Source organism: Exserohilum turcica (genome assembly GCF_000359705.1).
Source record: "Exserohilum turcica Et28A unplaced genomic scaffold SETTUscaffold_18, whole genome shotgun sequence".
NCBI lineage: Eukaryota > Fungi > Ascomycota > Dothideomycetes > Pleosporales > Pleosporaceae > Exserohilum > Exserohilum turcicum.
In genome coordinates, this window is record NW_007360003.1 from 444179 (window position 1) to 460248 (window position 16070).

The window sequence follows — 16070 nt, forward strand, 5'->3', positions numbered from 1 at the left end:
GCCGAACGCCTGCTTCCATGTTAGCCCTGTGTTGTCTTGCCATGCCGTCTGGCCTCATCGAAGAGTGCCGTTTTGCTGCGGAGGGGCTGGTGGTGGTGCGGCTCTGCGGTAGGATTTAAGCTTTTCCAAGAGCAAGCTAGCGGGCTGGAAAACCTTGATCAAGCCAAGCGCTGATTGGCTCACGTCAACGGCGCCTTCACCACCCCACAGCGGCCGTGCGCGCCCTCGTCGTGGTCGTCGGAACTGGGCAGCTCGTGCTCGAGGCATTTTGCACAGCGTCCGTCGCCAGCCCGGCTCGTGGATTATTGACTGGCATTAGTGAATCTGTCATGGGGCCGGTTCCTGATACCCCACGTGCCCACATATTGCCCCACGCAAAAGTCGGAGGTTGGCATCACCCCCCCCCCGTCAGCGCCCCTCGGACACAACACCCTGTTCAGATGCACAACGAGCACACAAGACTCTGCTGCGTCTTCCGGTGAATTTAGTCATTGCTTGAGAAGCTTGGCTGAGAAATCGCTTGGCCCAACTCTTTCGATTCTAGCCGCCTTACCTAGTGTTTTGCTAGCACGGCCCATGTTTGCGATCGGCAGTCCTCCATGTCCGTCTCCACATCGGTTCTTTGTTTGGCCACTGGTGAGAAAAAGCCAGTTTCTGTCTCCGACCGTTCCGTGTCAGCACCAATCTCCGGGGTTTGTCTCGTCCCCGTTGTCGCCCTGACGTGTTGATCTCCCAGGCTATCGGATAGAGCCTTCTGGCGGCTTTGGACTCCATCCCCCAGACGCCATCATCTCATAGTCGAACCGCTCCGCAACTGCCTTCTCCACACTCAACCGCGGCTCCTCGACCGATGCCTTGTAGTCTTTCAAGACCGCTACAGCCCGCTCGTCGCCCCGCTTCGCGCATTCATAAATCAGTATTTCATACGTCCTTTTTCTGGGCTTCATGCCCTCGTTGCCATCGCCAGAAGACATCTCCTGGTAGTACAGCAGAGCGTCCTCCACGTCGCCCGACCGTAGACAGACGAGAATGAGCCGATCATAGGTAATGCGATCCGGCTTTACCCCCAGCTGGATCATCTCATTTGCCAAGTACATGGCCAGTTCCTTGCGTTCACGTTGATGGCATCCTTTGAACAGAATGTTGAACGTTTGTGTGTTGGGCCCAGAATGGGAAACGGTATGGAGAGCCTTGTACATCTCGATGGCCTCTTCGAGCCGACCCTGGACGATACTGGCTTGCATGCAGGCATTGACGACGGCGGTGGGTACTCTGCGCCCCGCAGCTTCAAAGTCCTGCAGCATACCAAAAGCTGTCAACGGCTGGTTCTCTCCGTTAGGCCCGTCGGTGCTCAGAAATTCAAACAGTGGCTGGCATGTTCCCGCGTCCACCTTGAAATTGGCGTCGACCATGATGAGGACGACGGAGAGCGCCGCCTCGAGATCATTGGCCTTGAGATGGGTCGAAATAAGGAGTTCGTAGTGGTGGGTTGTGAAGACGGTTTCCCGATCCGTAAGCAGGCGGAACACATCGGTTGCCAGTTCGATATCTCCGTGTTTAGAAGCGAGGGCCAGGACAGCCATACACGCCCCATTGCCCGGCTTGAGGTAGCCTGGCTGGACTTGGGACATCCACACTTTGGCAGTCTCTCCATACTGTGCCGCATCAGCATCGAGCCGTGGGTCCGGGATACCACACTTACCAGCTGTCTTTGCGCCGCAGCATCCAGCAATGCACCCCAGAGCGCATCGCTCACCCTGACGGCGCCTGCCACGCTGCTCTTGCTCTGCATCGTCTCCTTGAGACCCAGCACATAGAATGCCTCTTCCACCTCTTTGAACTCGAGCAATATCCACATGGCCACGTCCAAGACCCAGTTCTCCACGCGTGTGTTGTTCTTCACCATGTCTTCCATCATGTCCAATGCCTGTTCAAAGTGCCGCTCGCGCAACAGTCCGGCGACGACATAGTTTTGCCCGCGAGCCGACAGCGGCAGCCAGCGCGACTTCATGTATTCGAGAATGTCGCTGCGAAGGAGGTAGTCGGGGTGCACTGCCAGTACCTCTAGCACACACTCGCATGCACGCCCATCCAGCTCAATCTTGGGGTATTCAGAGTCGAGTGCATCGCGCTCGTGCCAGAAGCCCATTTCTTCAAGCACTTTGCGCACCTTGCCCGCCGTGCCCTCTTTGCAGTCTACGAAGCTGTGCAGCAAGGCCGTGTACATTTCCCTGTTGGGCTGCTCCCCTCTATCCTTGACCAGTACCCTGCAAATATTCATAACCTCTGTCCAATTGCCCCTGGCACCTTCGGCGCGGACATGTTCGTAGAGAATACGCGTCGGCAGCTGCGTGAGCGAAAGCCTATTCCGTGAAGTGAACGAAGGCGGCGGATGAGGCTGCTCTCGAAAAGGGCGGAAACCGATCGGCGCACTGCCGGGCTGCGAGAAAAACGAGTCGCCAGCAGTAAGCCATGACTTGGATCCGGTGTAGGCACGCAACTGGCGGCGGGGGTACGTCAGTCCATCTTTTGGTCGTGCACTGCGCCGTGGCAGTCTAGCCGTGCCTGCTGTCGTCGCCCTCGTCGCTGCGCTTGGCGGGAAGCCTGGGCAGAGACACCGCCATAGTCCGTCGTTGACGAATGGGCGTGGTGGCATTGGCGTTGATGGGATGCATTGGTTCGTTGTCTGTAGAGGTCCGAGAAACTTAAGGTGCCAAGGACCGTGCGCACACGCCTCGGTTGCGCAGGTCCGACATGCGCACTACTAACTACTACCAGGGACCGCTGACTATGATGATACTACTACAAGAATACAATGTATTACTCATATGCTACACGACTGTGCGCGCTACTAGAGAGCGCATGCTCCAGGCGCGCGGCAAACTGCACAAAGGGTATATGCGCCCAATTACCAATACCCACCTCCACGGCGGGTGCCGCTTGTCATATCCGTTGAAATCCGGCTGCATCTCCTCTGCAGCAACACAATTTCCCCTCGAAACCCCTGTTGGATGAAGAAAAAGCTAGATTACCAAATTCAGTCCGTACATTTTCACCTCCGCACCATTTGTTGAGAAAGAAGTTCAAGCACCTGCAACAGTCAGTAGCGCACAAAATGGGCCTTTGCCGAGACACGAGAGGCGTACCTTTGGTGATATTATTTCCTGGTTGACCAAGTGCTTGCTGAGGATCTTGACCACCTCCATTTGCTCCTCGTAGGTAAGGCCGGTGATGGCCGACTCAATCACGCCGCCAACAGTCGTGTGGTGCACTGCAATAAAACTCGAGTAGTAGAAGAAGGCAATGGATCCCATGATGAACTGACAGTCCATGCGGTCCGTCATGCCGCCGTGTCCGGGAATCGAGTCGCCAAAGTCCTTGATCTTGAATGTGCGCTTCAGGCCAGACGCGAAGAAACCACCAAAGGGCGCAACCAGCGAGGCAAAGGTCCCAAGCATGATGACATGGAACTGCACGGGCATGATGTTAAAGGTACGCGGGATGGGAAGGCCCTCGGGAATAAAGGGGATTTCATAGTCGCGCGCAACGAAGACGGGGTTGGGTCTGCACTCGAGCCCGGACCAGATGTTTGCGCCCAGGTCGTTGACGGGGCAGATGAAGTACTTGTACTGCGCCACAACGTGCGTGACACCGATGCCCCAGAGGACGGTGAAGAACCATGCGCCGAGGAACCCCTCCCACGTCTTCTTGGGCGAGATCTGGATAAGGGGGGTCCTGCCAAAGGTAATTCCGCAGAGATAGGCGAAAATGTCATTGGTAATGACCATGGACGCGGGCAGGATGAACCAGATGTAGCCTTCGAAAATGTTGTTGATGACAAAGTGCGCCTGGCCGACAATGAGAAAAAGGGCCATGTGGGTCCATGCAAATTGGGTAAACTGGAACTTGTAGTGGCCCTTTTGCAGCGAGAAGACAAAGAAGATGAAGCCTGCGAGGGTCAGCTTGGCGAGACACGAGTGTTGCAGGCAGCGCACCAATAATGTACAGCATGAAGGAGATGAAGCGGTGGTGGGTCGCCAGGGGCAGCAGCAGCCGGTCCACCATGAGAATGTGCTTGAAGTAATAGATGACGCTCTCGCCGTACAAAAAGTACATGGTGGTGCCGAGAAAGTACCAGTTGAGCGACTTTGTGAAGCGCAGGCTGCGGGCCTTGCTGGGCACGTTTGCGATTGCAATGACCTCCTTGAAGCATATGACCTGGACTGCCGTGACGATGATGATGATGAACAGGTGGCCGGCGCCGAGGGCCCAGAAGAAGATGCCAATCATGACGAGAGTCCATGTTGTGCGCGTGATGAAGTTTGCCTTTTTCTTCTCGTAGTCGGTCTGGGGCGCTTGTTCCGAGGCCTGGGCTGGTCAGCATGCGGAGCGGGCGGCGGTGGTGGGCACAGCGAGACAGAGGAGGGGGGGGAGGGGGGCAGCATCATACTGGGGGAGCAGCCTCCTCTTTGATGGTGGGACTTCCGGGGTCGCTGAACTCGGAGATGCTCTGCGAGAGCCTCCGTGTGCGGCCATTGCTGGCGCTGCGCGTCTGATGCTGGAACTTGACGTCCTTTCGTGGCCGCGCCATGGTGGAGGCAGCAGGCAGACGGCGGCGGCGGCTGTGCAGGAAACTTGCAGTGCAGCTGTGTGCGGGCGCAAGGCTACAGTCTATGCTCGGACGGCTGCTCGGGCGGCGCGATGCAGCGGATGCGACACTCGCAGCGGTGATGGGGATGGCCGTGGTGGTGGTGGTCAAGTCGGAGCCGCAAAGGAAGGCGACGGCGGGGTGTTGGTGGTGGTGGTAGTGGAGCGCACGCGCTGTGCTGGCCTACTATTATGGGGAGAGGCTTTGGCGCAGGCGAGCAGGCTGTGAAATTGCGGCGGACAAGTCTCGACGGGCAGACGTCATGGCGCCTCCGCCCGCATGTGAATGTGCCGCCCCCCCCCCCCCAGCTCCAACACCAACATCCACACGCACACGCACACGCACACGCAAACAACGCGTCGCGCCCTCCCCTCGTCGCCGCTCTAGCGCTGCATTGGGACATGCACTCGCAGCCCCGCGCCGGCCGATGAAGCGACAATGGCCGACGACGACTTTGGCTTCTCCGACGACGACTTTGACGACCTCCCCGCCAACACGCTGCAGCACCTCGAAGCCAGCGCCCTCCGCGCCACCCAGCACCAGCAGTACCACCAGCCACACCAGCAGCACCACGCGCGTCCGCCCGCGCCCGAGTCCGACTATGGCCTCGACGACGACGGCGAAGAGGTAGTCAACCTGGACGACGCCCCTCACCACCAGACGCAGCCCCCGCAACACTACGACTATGGCTACGGACCGGGCCTTGATGATGGCGCCGACGGCACCCTCGCCACCGAACCCAACACCAACACCACCACCATTGCCGACACGGATGCCGATGCCGATGCCGACGTCGAGCTCTACCACAGCCACTTGTATGTGCAACAGCCGCCGCGCCCCTCGCAGCCCGACCCCCACCTGCTGCTTCAGCGCATCAAGAAGGTGCGATAGACGCGCTGCACCACCGCGACGCCGCCCCCGTCCGCTGACGATAGCAGTTAGAGCAAGACAAGGCGCGCCAGCGGAGGGAGACCGACGAGCTCAAGGGCCAGCTGCAGACCAAGTCTGGAGAAGCAGACACCCTGAGGAGACGCCACGATGCCGAAGCCCGACGATACGAGCGCCAGCTGGCCGACCAGCAGCAGTCGCATGGCTCCGAGCTGGCGAGGCTGCGCGCTGAAATGGACAGGCTGCGTCGCGAGGCCGAGTCAGCGCAGACAGACAGCATGTTCAACCAGCACGAAGCCCGAGAGGCCGGCATGGCACGACGCACAGCGAGAGTTGTGCCCTCACGACCCAAGTCGGCTGTCCCAGCCGTCAGCCCAGCGGGTACGCCCAAGAGGGGGCAAAAGACAAGAGCACCGCTAGGAGACGGTTTCGACGACGACGATGTGGTAATGGCGTCGCCATCCAAGCAGCGCGACAGGCCCAAGACCGCGACGCCAAAACACGCCGGGAAGCGGAAGCGTCAGGCTATTGACCAGAGCCCGCTGCCACTCCCTGCGCTACAGCTGAGTGGGCCGCGAAGCCGGCCGAAAGAGCAGGAGCTGCCGCCCGTTGCTGAAGCGAGGATAGACGCTGCACTGCTGCAGTACTTTCGTCGCGACGACCGTCGGTTTGCCCTTTTGCACCGCCTGCTCTCTCACCCGTCTTCCAGTGACACGGACCGTATACTCGAGGCACTGACTAAGCATGCATTCCCCTCCAAGCCGACCAAGAAACTGTCGTCCATTGTGTACGACGCACTAGCAAAGATGGCTGCAGACGATGTTCATGAGCTGGCTCTGCATATCTGTCATGTCTTTCTCGACCTCTGGAAACGTTGTCAGAATGAAAAGTACTACGCTCCCACCTCGCTCATCCTCGACGCCCTGCACTTTGTCCTTGCATGCGAGCCAGCTGAGACTGCAGTCAAAATCTCCGAACGCGTTGTGCCCCTCATAATTGCTTTTGTCGATCTTGTGGCTGACCCCATCTCCAAAGCCGCCAAGGGCGGAGACAAGGCAATTGCAGATCTCTACTCACCAAGACAGCGCGAAATCGCTGCCTGCATTGATGTTGAAGACTGTCTTGAGCTGCTGTACCTAGTAGCAAGCAGCTGTGCATCTTCGCCGGATGCAGACGCCATAGTCCGCCTGTGGCAAGCGATACCCTCAAGTTTCGCCATCATGTTGCTAGTCAAGGAGCAACCACAGGAGCAAATATCGCTCATGTTACGCATACTTGGCACCTCTGCACTCGCCACCTCGGTCGGGCCTATCACAACAGCCGACTCGACTGCAGAAAGTCAGGCAAACAACGAAGATGCTCTGATCAATCGGCTCACCAATCTCTTCACCGAGATACCCAAGCCCGTACCAGACCCTTCTGCGTCGCCCAAATCTGCGTCAGCAATCCCAGAGCCTGACCTATGGGATCTGCGTCTCCTCGTTCTCTCAGTACTCACCCAGTTTTCCATCCCTGAGTACGGTTCCAGTCGCTTGGCACAGAACCGACTATGCATAGGCCGACTGATTAAATATCTCGACCATTGCATAACCAGCCTCTATCGACACCCAATCGCACCAACCCAGGAGCACAAGGTGGATTCCATCAACGCGACGATGAAGCTCATCTATCACGTAGCCACAACTAATGCCAATTTTGACATCAAGAGCAAGTTGGTCAACACGCTGGGCGGCCAGCATGCATATTTGGTTGCACTGACGCGGTTGGCTTTTAGCGAGGGATTAGTATTGGAAGCTGGAATCGAAGACGAAGTTGTCAATATGGCGCATGACATTCTGGATGAGGGGCTCAGCATGGAAGAAGGCGATGCATTCGGGAAAGTCTTTAGCAGTGGCAGTGTCGCATAAGCGCGTGCATTGTACTTTTTGTAGGCTTTGCACGTATGCTGTGCTTGACTTTTTGCTTGACTATTTGCTTTGACCGCCGTTGATCCAGACTCGACTGCACTCTTGATGGGTTTCGATGCATCATGTTCGGATTCAAGGGATCACATGTAGATACCAATAAATAAGATGATTTGCATCGAATGAGCTGTGATTGGCATGTGCTTACTTACACACTTGGTCAGCTCACTTTAGCCCCAACCCTTTTGTTTGCGAATATATGCACCCCCCCCCCAACACACACACACTTGCACACTGGATACTCCATCATCACTTCTTCTACCTGCTCTCTCTACTCTCTACTCCAGACTATATATAGCAAGCTATTCTATTCATCAGCAGCGAACTGCATACAGTATATCCGCCGACGGGACATGAACAATAAAAATAAAAATAAAAAAATGCAGTGTCATAGATACAGTACACCAAGGTAAAACCTCGTTTGCCGTGTGATTGCAAGCAAAAAGAAAAAAAAGGTAAACTATCTAAGTATACATTTATTACTTTACTCACACGTACCACCGTTGCTGTAACCGTTGCGCAAATATAAATCTACCAATTGCTATTGATGCTGCCCCCTTCAATAAATAAAAAAACAGGGAGAAAAGAAAAGGGAGTACTTATTCATAGCCCTCTCCTATGCAATGAAAACCACACACACACACACACATGCAGCCTAAACATGGACCTGGCACCCCGAGTGATTTCAATGTACAGTTTGCTTTCTTTTTTTTCGAATCAATTTTTTACTTGGACATATATATGTTATATGCCTGTCTCCTCCAAACCCCCCCACCCCCTTCCCGAATACCCCTTACCCGCTTTGTGCCTTTACCAAAAAACGGTGTATGCGCCGCGCATCTGAGGGAACCCGACGGGTAAGTAAGTAGCCCTGTGGGGAGTATTCATGTATCACAATACCGTGATGACAGGGAGTGTAGCGATTGGGTTCGAGGGTTCCATGTTGTCGAGGCGTGTTGCTGATCGTAAATGCGGAGGGTACTCGGGTATACGGAATCCTAGTTCATGGACGTATTTGTAATTATGCAGGGTGCTGAGCTTCAACATTTGGTGTTGAGTTTGTGTTTTGGCCAGCCGTAGCCGGTTTGGTCCCACATCTGGTACCCGTTAGCCAGCTGTCTCTGCATGTGGTGGAGGCGGGGGGTGTATTGTACAGTAAGATTGGGGTTTCTGTAGGCTTTGGGATGCTTCTCGATATACTTGGTCGTTTCGAAGCCCGGGGGATCGCATGTCACCATCTTCTCGCCCTTCTTCTGGTACCATCTCACGTAGTCGACGTACATGGTTGTTGGGAACTTGAGGTTCTTCCAGTCAACCCATGTCCAGGAATTACTGAAGCCCAGATTCAGAATGAGCGACATGGGCTCCTCGGATATCTGCCGGGCTTGAATGTTTCCATTTGCTCCTATTGCGCGGCCATCCATGAAAAACATTGTCTGACTGCCTACTGTCCACGATATATAGGCGTCTTTGCCTTCTCCGGGTACGTACTCGAAAGAGAATCGTTGATACTGCTTGTTGTCGTACCAGTTTCTGTTTAGCACCGTAGTCGCTGAAATGGCTTGCTGGAATGGCCCGCCGGTGTAGGTGTTCAATCCACTCAGACGCAGATCCGGAAATGCGGTGAAGTTGTAATTCGGGTAGTAGTTGATGTCGAACGGAGCAACCTGATAACTCTGCGTTGCAATGGGCAGCCCTTGTGGTCCAGGATAACCTGAGAAAGCTCCAACCTCGATAATGTCGATTTCTGGCGCGCCCCTTCCGATCCCAGGCGTTGGATGGTCTTCGCCCGGACAGGTGCATGAGGAGAGTCGTTGCCCAGGCAAATGAGACAAGCCGTCGGGACTAGACTGGTTGGGCGTGATTCCCACATCGCAGGCTTGGTAGGTATAGGGCCACAACCCGTCGGTCGTACTTAGATAGCCTGGTCGACCAAGATTTCCCATTGTCCACGCACCGGGCCACAGCCCTTGAACGCCGGCTGGCCCTGGCAAAGATACGGAAACCTCAAAGATACCGCCTTTGAAGCACAACTGATTCCAACTATTCAACATGCCCGATCGAAACTTGACGTTGTGGTTAAAGAATTCCTCCAAGCGCAGCTGAAGCGAACCGTTGCGTGTCGTCACAGCATCGGGATCATACCACTCCATGTCTTGGGTGGCGCCGTACCAGATGTCGGGCGCGAAGAAGTACGCATCATCCCCTTCATAAAACGTGCGGCCATCGTCGTTGAACTCGTCACTGAACACAAGTACATAGTCGTCACCGAATTCGCCCTTTCTTGTCTTTGCAGCCTTGGGCGTGTCGGGATCGATCAGGCCTCTCCTTATATTCTCCAGCAGTGGATAGTTCTTGTTGTTGACCGTAGCCCAGTCGTGAGGCCTCCAAGGGTTCGGGAACATGCTGAGCGGCATGCCATACGCCGAGTTGTAATCAATGACACCTACGGCCGAGAGCACAGGAAGCCCGACGAAAATGAACATTAACCCAGACATCATCAGAGCCAATCCAATGGTGGAAACGATGCCATCTTTTGTAAAATGATCGCGTATCTTTGGTCGGAAGCGAATATCGTCGTCGTCGCGGGGCATGTGCATTTCATCGTCTGCTTCGTCTTCATCGCATATCAGCGGCCACGATGCCATTCCCTTTTCTTCATATGGCGCGGTCAAGCGGTCATCGACAAAAGACGCATTTCTCTCAACATCATACACACCATGCGCTCCTTCATTATGTCCCGTTGTAGACGCAGTGGGTGTGAGAAAGGGGTTTATGGGCGGCAGTCCTGGCGGAGGGGTGGTTGTGCGCGGACTGACGGCGAGTTTGACTTGAGAGCGCTTTTCCGACAAAGAGTTTCGCCGACTGCGACTGCGGGTGCTGGCGCTGTCTGAAAAAGGACTAAAGTAGCGAGTGTAGTCGGTACCCAGGTCGTTCAGAGTCAGTGGCGGCGCAGGAGGGCGCGCAGTCTGGTCATGCAGGTCGGGCGTGCTTGCCGCTCGCGTTCGCAGATGCGGACGGGGTGGAAGCATTAGGTGAGTGCGTCCTCTGGCTGGTTGCATGCGACCATTCTTCGCCTGCGTGTCATTGCCCAAGAGTGCTCGACTTCCCGGTGAGCCGCCATGGCTTGCTGATATAGATCTAGCGGGATTGAGCGGCGATGGTACTAGGGGAGCAAAGGGCAGAGGCGACGATGAGCGCTCTGCCGATGACGAGCTGCTCTGGAGGCCGTCCGACTCTTCAGGTGCCCTTGCTTCTCTTGACGCTCTTTCCTTGCTGCGCTCATAGGAGGTAGCCTCCTTGCCCACACATTCACTCGACGACGGCCGCCTGGGCTGCTCACTGTTCGGTTCTGGGTGGCCAAGGACGGATTCGGACGAGGCGTAGGAATCAACCCTTCGAATGGATGCCATAGTTCCCTTCCTGGGGCGGTTAGCGAGTGAATGGCGTCTGAGACTGTTCTTTGTACTCCACAATTCGCCCACGTAGTGCAGTTCGCGCCGACTGCGGTGGGCGTCGTCTCCGTGTCTATATCGCTAGATGGGCCGGACGTATCTTGGGTGAGAAAGAAAAGGAGACAGGACTGCAGACGAGTGACAGCGACAGCGACAGCGACAGACGCCGTCGTGGTGCAAAGGCAATTAACGGGTGGGGGGCTCTGACGCTGTGATACCGGGGGAGCGTCGGGTGTAGAGAGCGCTTGTACCAATGGGCAGTAAAGAAAGTGGGGATCCACCGAGCAGAAAATGGCTGTGGGACTCGAGACAAGGAGAAAACAGACTTCCAAAAAGCCGAGCAGTAACGACAGTGGGTAGCGATGTTGGCCTGCAGAGCGCGTCGAGTGGGGGACAGGATTGACAGCGGCCGTGTGAGAGTGAAGGCGAGGCGACCCCGTGCAGGCAGCCAATCACTGTTTCCTGCACTGTAATGGACAAACGGCGGTAGCTGGCGGCAGCTGGGCGCGAAGGTAGGAGAGAGGCTCGCGTTGCCTGTCGCCGTGTGTCCTTTCTGCTTTCCCCATCCGTCACGGCGTCAGGGCGGCGATGATGGATGATTTTATCGTTTTACGCGAAGGAGGGGGGGTATCACTTTCCATGGCAAGGCCGGCGCCCTCGTGCAACTGCTCATCTACATGCCCTGCTAACACGTATCACGGCAGATTGCAGACACGTTACACAGAGAAAGCATACCTGGACACAGCGCTACATACATGTCTGCGAGCCTCGCTCCAGCAACTCGTTGCACACCCCCCGCTCCGGCTGCTTATCCAATCACCCAGCCACGGCCATGCTACCGTGTATTCAAAGACGCCCGCTCAATGGTGAAGAGTATGGGCGCGTCCGTCTCGACCCGCACGCTGTCCGCTTTCACATGGTTGCTCGTGCTGACCTGCCCGCCCATGTGCGTGGCCCATTGCTTGACATCCCATTCCAGCCCCTGGGTCGAGATGACGGCCGGTCCATATATTGGAACCAGTCCCACGTTCTCGGTGAAGACGCGGCTCTTCTGCAGCCCCGTCAGAACCGTTTGTCTGGCCCTCAAGATAAGCGACAGACTGCATTCCGAAAATAGCCACAGGCGGAGATTGGGGTGCTTGGTCTCCTCTCGCATCATCTCATGCAGCAGTCCCAGCCCTTGGTCTACCCGTCCACCCAATGTACCAAGGACCAGGACGTCTCGCACACTGGACGACGACACGCGTGCTGAGAGCTTCTGCATACATTTTCCAAAATCCGTGCTGTCCTGGTCGCCGTCTCGTGAGACCAAAACACCTTGACTCTGGTAATAGTCACGCACGTCATCGCGCAACGAGTCAAGGTCTCCGTGGACTATGTCTGGTAACTGTCCGTGTCAGGCATGTATAGGACTCCAGTCTCCGCTTCTACTCACATACCGCTCACGCTGCTCTTCGAGGTCTCCCTGGAACATGTCAAAAAGTCTGTTTGCACCGCCGTCTGCGCATACACGATAGGCCGAATGCTTCCAGAGATGTGAGAAAGCCGTAAAATGCGCTATTGGCTGGTTCAGGATGAGCAGCCCAGGTGGGGTAGCCGAAGCCTCTGGATGCTCGGCTTCCACCAAGAATCTGGCAGGATCAAGCTGCACGCTTTCATGCTGGCTCACGATATGCATGGCTCCCAGGGTAAAATAATATCTTGACAAAGGGTTGGATGACACATGGGTCGTCGTGCCCCACTAGCAATCGATGCACTGCAGGCGCGATGCAGATACGCGATAGCCTAAGCCATAAGCGGATTAGTGCGTCGTCGTTGCCCTTGCCCGCCTGCTGGTTGCACATACAGATACTCTACAACTATCCCGTCTTCGAGGAAAAACCTGTACTTTACCTTGCGCACCATCTTGAACTAATAATCCTACATACAGTTTTGGCCCCTCGCTGGTCGCCGTAAACGAGACGTTTGGTATCCCCGATATACAATGCCGAGCCGAAACGAGCATAGCTGCCACGTGACACTCAGTCATCCAATACACACAGGCATCGGTCAACCAAAAGTCTCTTCCTGCCATAGCTCTCTCGAAATGGCTGATCAACCCTCTGATATATGGTAAAATATGCCTGCCATGATTAGAAAAACAAACGCCGTACCTGGGTTGTTCGTCTTGGCAACATGTCTTCCATCCCCGTTGCTTCGACGGCCTTGTCCTCATCGGGATCTGAGATGCTAATTATGGGCAAGAAAAGAGTCCAGGGTCCCGAACTAGTCCTACCTCTTACCAGAAAAGAGTGCTAGCCAAGCCATGGCCCCATAACGAGGACCATCTCGACCGAAGTTTTGCTTATACATAACCGCCCCATGTTAGTCAACGTCAAGCTTGAGCTCAGATACCTACCAGCCCAGCGATTTGAGTACTAGTTACCTCTGGGGCTTTGCAGCCTTGCCTTTCTGGTCGGTGGTTGACACTATCTTCTCAACGTACATCACCAGTTGTTGATCGTACGGATCATTCTATCTTTAATCGACTCCGCTCAGACTATACTAAAATTGGATCAGGCAGCCCAAGCTACTTGAAATTCAATGCACCAGGGCCAATTCTCTGCTCTATAGCGCATGTCTGATTACGTACATGGTGCATGGCAATTCAGGGCTGGCGGAACAATTCACTCCGAGTTTGGCCCCTTGTCAAACTCTACCAACCAATATGAACACGAATATTCGTTCTATGCTCAAGAGTTGAAGTGGCTCACAAAACTGTTAAAAAGCTGTTCGGCCGTCCTGCACCCGATTCAATCAAATCCAGGCAAGCGGCTTCGAAATCACGGGACTGGCGTCCCCACTCCACTCCACGGCCATGACCAGCCAAGCACGACGTCGACCGATTAATGAGCATCGTCACTTCCGCCACCTCCATCAGCCCCGGTCGAGTCCGCCCATGCCCACAATCGAGGTCAGCTGCAGCCAATGACATCAAGCAATGTCAGCTCGCCATAGCCCCGCCCAAGATGCAGCTCCGAAGCAGGGGTCTCACAACCCGAACCTCACCCCAAGCCGCCACCGTTATGGTCCGTCTCCTCCCTCCATGGACTTACGATATCTGCATTAGGGTGTGCACTGCAAAGCCTCCCGCTGAGGATTTGGCCCCAATTTTCCAGATCTATTCGTGATGCTCTTGGCCTACAGAACGGTCTACAACAACGTGGCTCTGCTGACAGAGTCCGCCGTACTGGGTAAGTACCACTCGATTCTATCGCAAGCTGCCACATTTTATGTGCATTGTTAGTCTTCACTCGACTTGACACCTTATTTTGTGATACATTTAATTAATACTATATGGAACGGCAACGAAGTGCGTTGCCTCGCCACATGCATGAAGAGCAATGCTCCGGAGTATGCAATTACCTTACCATCGGGATTTCTACATAGGATACCAGCCACCTTGCGGCTTGCGTACTGACTGTCATCATGGAGATGCAGAGACCCAGCAACCCGGTTCTCGTCAGCACCTACACCCCCTGTCACCACACCTTCTGGAACACAGCCTACCATAACTACTTGTTCCATGTGGTTCCACCGTGGCGTCCCACCTAACCATACTCAGGGGCGATGTCTAACGGGGAACTTCTGGGGGCTCGGTCTCGGCCTTAATCCTAGGAGCGTAAACAACGCCTCATCGGCACTAAGGCGGACTGTCTACAATGTTTCATCCTGGCGAAATGTAGATACACTGCTTCTATCATTAGTTCTTCTCGCTTCTTGCCGTAGACTGACCAGTCAGCTATGGATGTCGCCCTTGAAGATCAAACCCAGCTGTAGACTTGGACTAGTATATCACACTGCGCTTCCCGACCATGGATGAGATAAAAATCATTCACTAGCCTATCCTGGATCCATATCTGTCTCTACTCCACATACATACGGTATTGCTCTATCTTGTATAGCGATTGAGCCCACTGTCATAGTCTCGCACTGACTATCGATTGGAAATGATGGATCCTGAGCCTTCCAGTACTCCATACAGTTCACCCTACACTGAGTCTCGGCCACAAAATCCGTATGCTAGAACACCTTCAAAGAGAGCAATCTCATGTGTTACTTGCGCCAAGGCCAAGACCAAGTGTAACAGGGCAGTGAGTATTCACGGGACACATGCATACAGAAATGCTGACGTTGAATATAGTTACCATCATGTTCTCGCTGCCTCGCCAAAGGCATCAAGTGTGAGCCGAGATCGACTCGTCGCACCTCCGACAATAATCGATCAAGCATTAAAAGAAGATGTGTACCACCAAAGAGATATCACTCCATGGGTTCTCTCTCTCACGCCGGTCAATCAGCCTCGCCTGCGAACTTTCCATCTCTGGAGGAAGACGAATATAGACGCAGCATGTCCTACGACAGTTACAACGCTGCTAGGACGGACCATCAAACCCTGGCTCTATCAGGATATCCCATGCTCACTCCGCTTCCAACACACGCGGCATACATTATTGACGAGAGCCACTCGTACTGTGACAGTCCCGAAACCAGCCTAGCCAGTTTCAAACAGACTACGTCAAACAGCACACTCTCGCATTCAGATCGCTTATCACCGCCTACACCCGAACCAATGTTCCTTCACGAGCCCATGCCTAGGATCCACTATGCAGACTACCACGCATGCCCGCAGACATGGTATGAAGATGTCCAGCCGTCTATAGAATATAGCTTCGACCCTGGCGTCACAAGCGTCTTACCGCCAGAGCCATGGCCAACACCAAATCACGCCATGACAACACACTCGACGCGGGGGGATGGCGCAGTGGTGGAGCGCCTGGAAAATTTTCTGCTGTTTCACGTCAGCAAAGATCGAAGGTTCGAATCCTTCTCCCCTCACAACCATATTTATGGTCCACCCACATGAGAGAGTTACTCATTAAACTACCTATTCGACTGAGAGAGTTACTCGTTAAAACTTGAGAGGAAGACTCATTTAAAGTGAAAGATCTGAGAGAGTTACTCACTAAAAAACTACTAGGCTACGAGCCTCACCTTCATTTAGATAACCCCCTACATTGTACCTACTCAATTTGTACCGTAGATTAAATTCTAGCCTACGTAGTTACGTTGCAG

General features: G+C 54.6%; 6 protein-coding genes and 1 non-coding gene across 7 annotated transcripts in view; 2 read left to right on the plus strand and 5 right to left on the minus strand.

Annotated features, from left to right (window-relative positions):
- Window position 1: 1 nt before the first annotated feature.
- SETTUDRAFT_168902 (uncharacterized protein) lies at window positions 2-395 on the minus strand. Its single transcript, XM_008026455.1, has one exon. It carries the CDS (start codon window positions 265-267, stop codon window positions 55-57), a length of 213 nt encoding a protein of 70 aa, XP_008024646.1. The 5' UTR covers window positions 268-395; the 3' UTR covers window positions 2-54.
- Window positions 396-547: 152 nt separating this feature from the next.
- SETTUDRAFT_150368 (uncharacterized protein) lies at window positions 548-2656 on the minus strand (the record flags this gene model as incomplete). Its single annotated transcript, XM_008026456.1, has 2 exons — window positions 548-1655; window positions 1703-2656. The coding sequence occupies 2 exons, from the start codon at window positions 2654-2656 to the stop codon at window positions 738-740; spliced, it is 1872 nt and encodes a 623-aa protein (XP_008024647.1). The 3' UTR covers window positions 548-737.
- Window positions 2657-2813: 157 nt separating this feature from the next.
- SETTUDRAFT_168903 (uncharacterized protein) lies at window positions 2814-4788 on the minus strand. Its single transcript, XM_008026457.1, has 4 exons — window positions 4451-4788; window positions 3996-4368; window positions 3147-3949; window positions 2814-3091 (listed from the first exon to the last, which is right to left on the minus strand). Exons 1-4 carry the CDS (start codon window positions 4589-4591, stop codon window positions 3053-3055), a joined length of 1356 nt encoding a protein of 451 aa, XP_008024648.1. The 5' UTR covers window positions 4592-4788; the 3' UTR covers window positions 2814-3052.
- A 657-nt stretch (window positions 4789-5445) lies between these two features.
- On the plus strand, window positions 5446-7584 carry SETTUDRAFT_168904 (uncharacterized protein). Its single transcript, XM_008026458.1, has one exon. It carries the CDS (start codon window positions 5770-5772, stop codon window positions 7441-7443), a length of 1674 nt encoding a protein of 557 aa, XP_008024649.1. The 5' UTR covers window positions 5446-5769; the 3' UTR covers window positions 7444-7584.
- Window positions 7585-8540: 956 nt separating this feature from the next.
- SETTUDRAFT_108858 (glycoside hydrolase family 16 protein) lies at window positions 8541-10532 on the minus strand (the record flags this gene model as incomplete). Its single annotated transcript, XM_008026459.1, has 2 exons — window positions 8541-8597; window positions 8655-10532. The coding sequence occupies 2 exons, from the start codon at window positions 10530-10532 to the stop codon at window positions 8541-8543; spliced, it is 1935 nt and encodes a 644-aa protein (XP_008024650.1).
- A 1231-nt stretch (window positions 10533-11763) lies between these two features.
- The window catches only part of SETTUDRAFT_177064 (uncharacterized protein), a gene marked incomplete at both ends in the record, with an annotated part of 6992 nt that continues 2685 nt past the window's right edge, over window positions 11764-16070 (minus strand). Inside the window, 3 exons of the mRNA XM_008026460.1 lie at window positions 11764-11790; window positions 11872-12342; window positions 12391-12600. Of these exons, the coding sequence (XP_008024651.1) occupies window positions 11764-11790; window positions 11872-12342; window positions 12391-12600 (708 nt within the window). The remainder of the gene's footprint in view (window positions 11791-11871; window positions 12343-12390; window positions 12601-16070) is intronic.
- Window positions 15746-15833, plus strand: SETTUDRAFT_t127. Its single transcript has one exon. It is a non-coding gene; the product is annotated as a tRNA-OTHER (tRNA).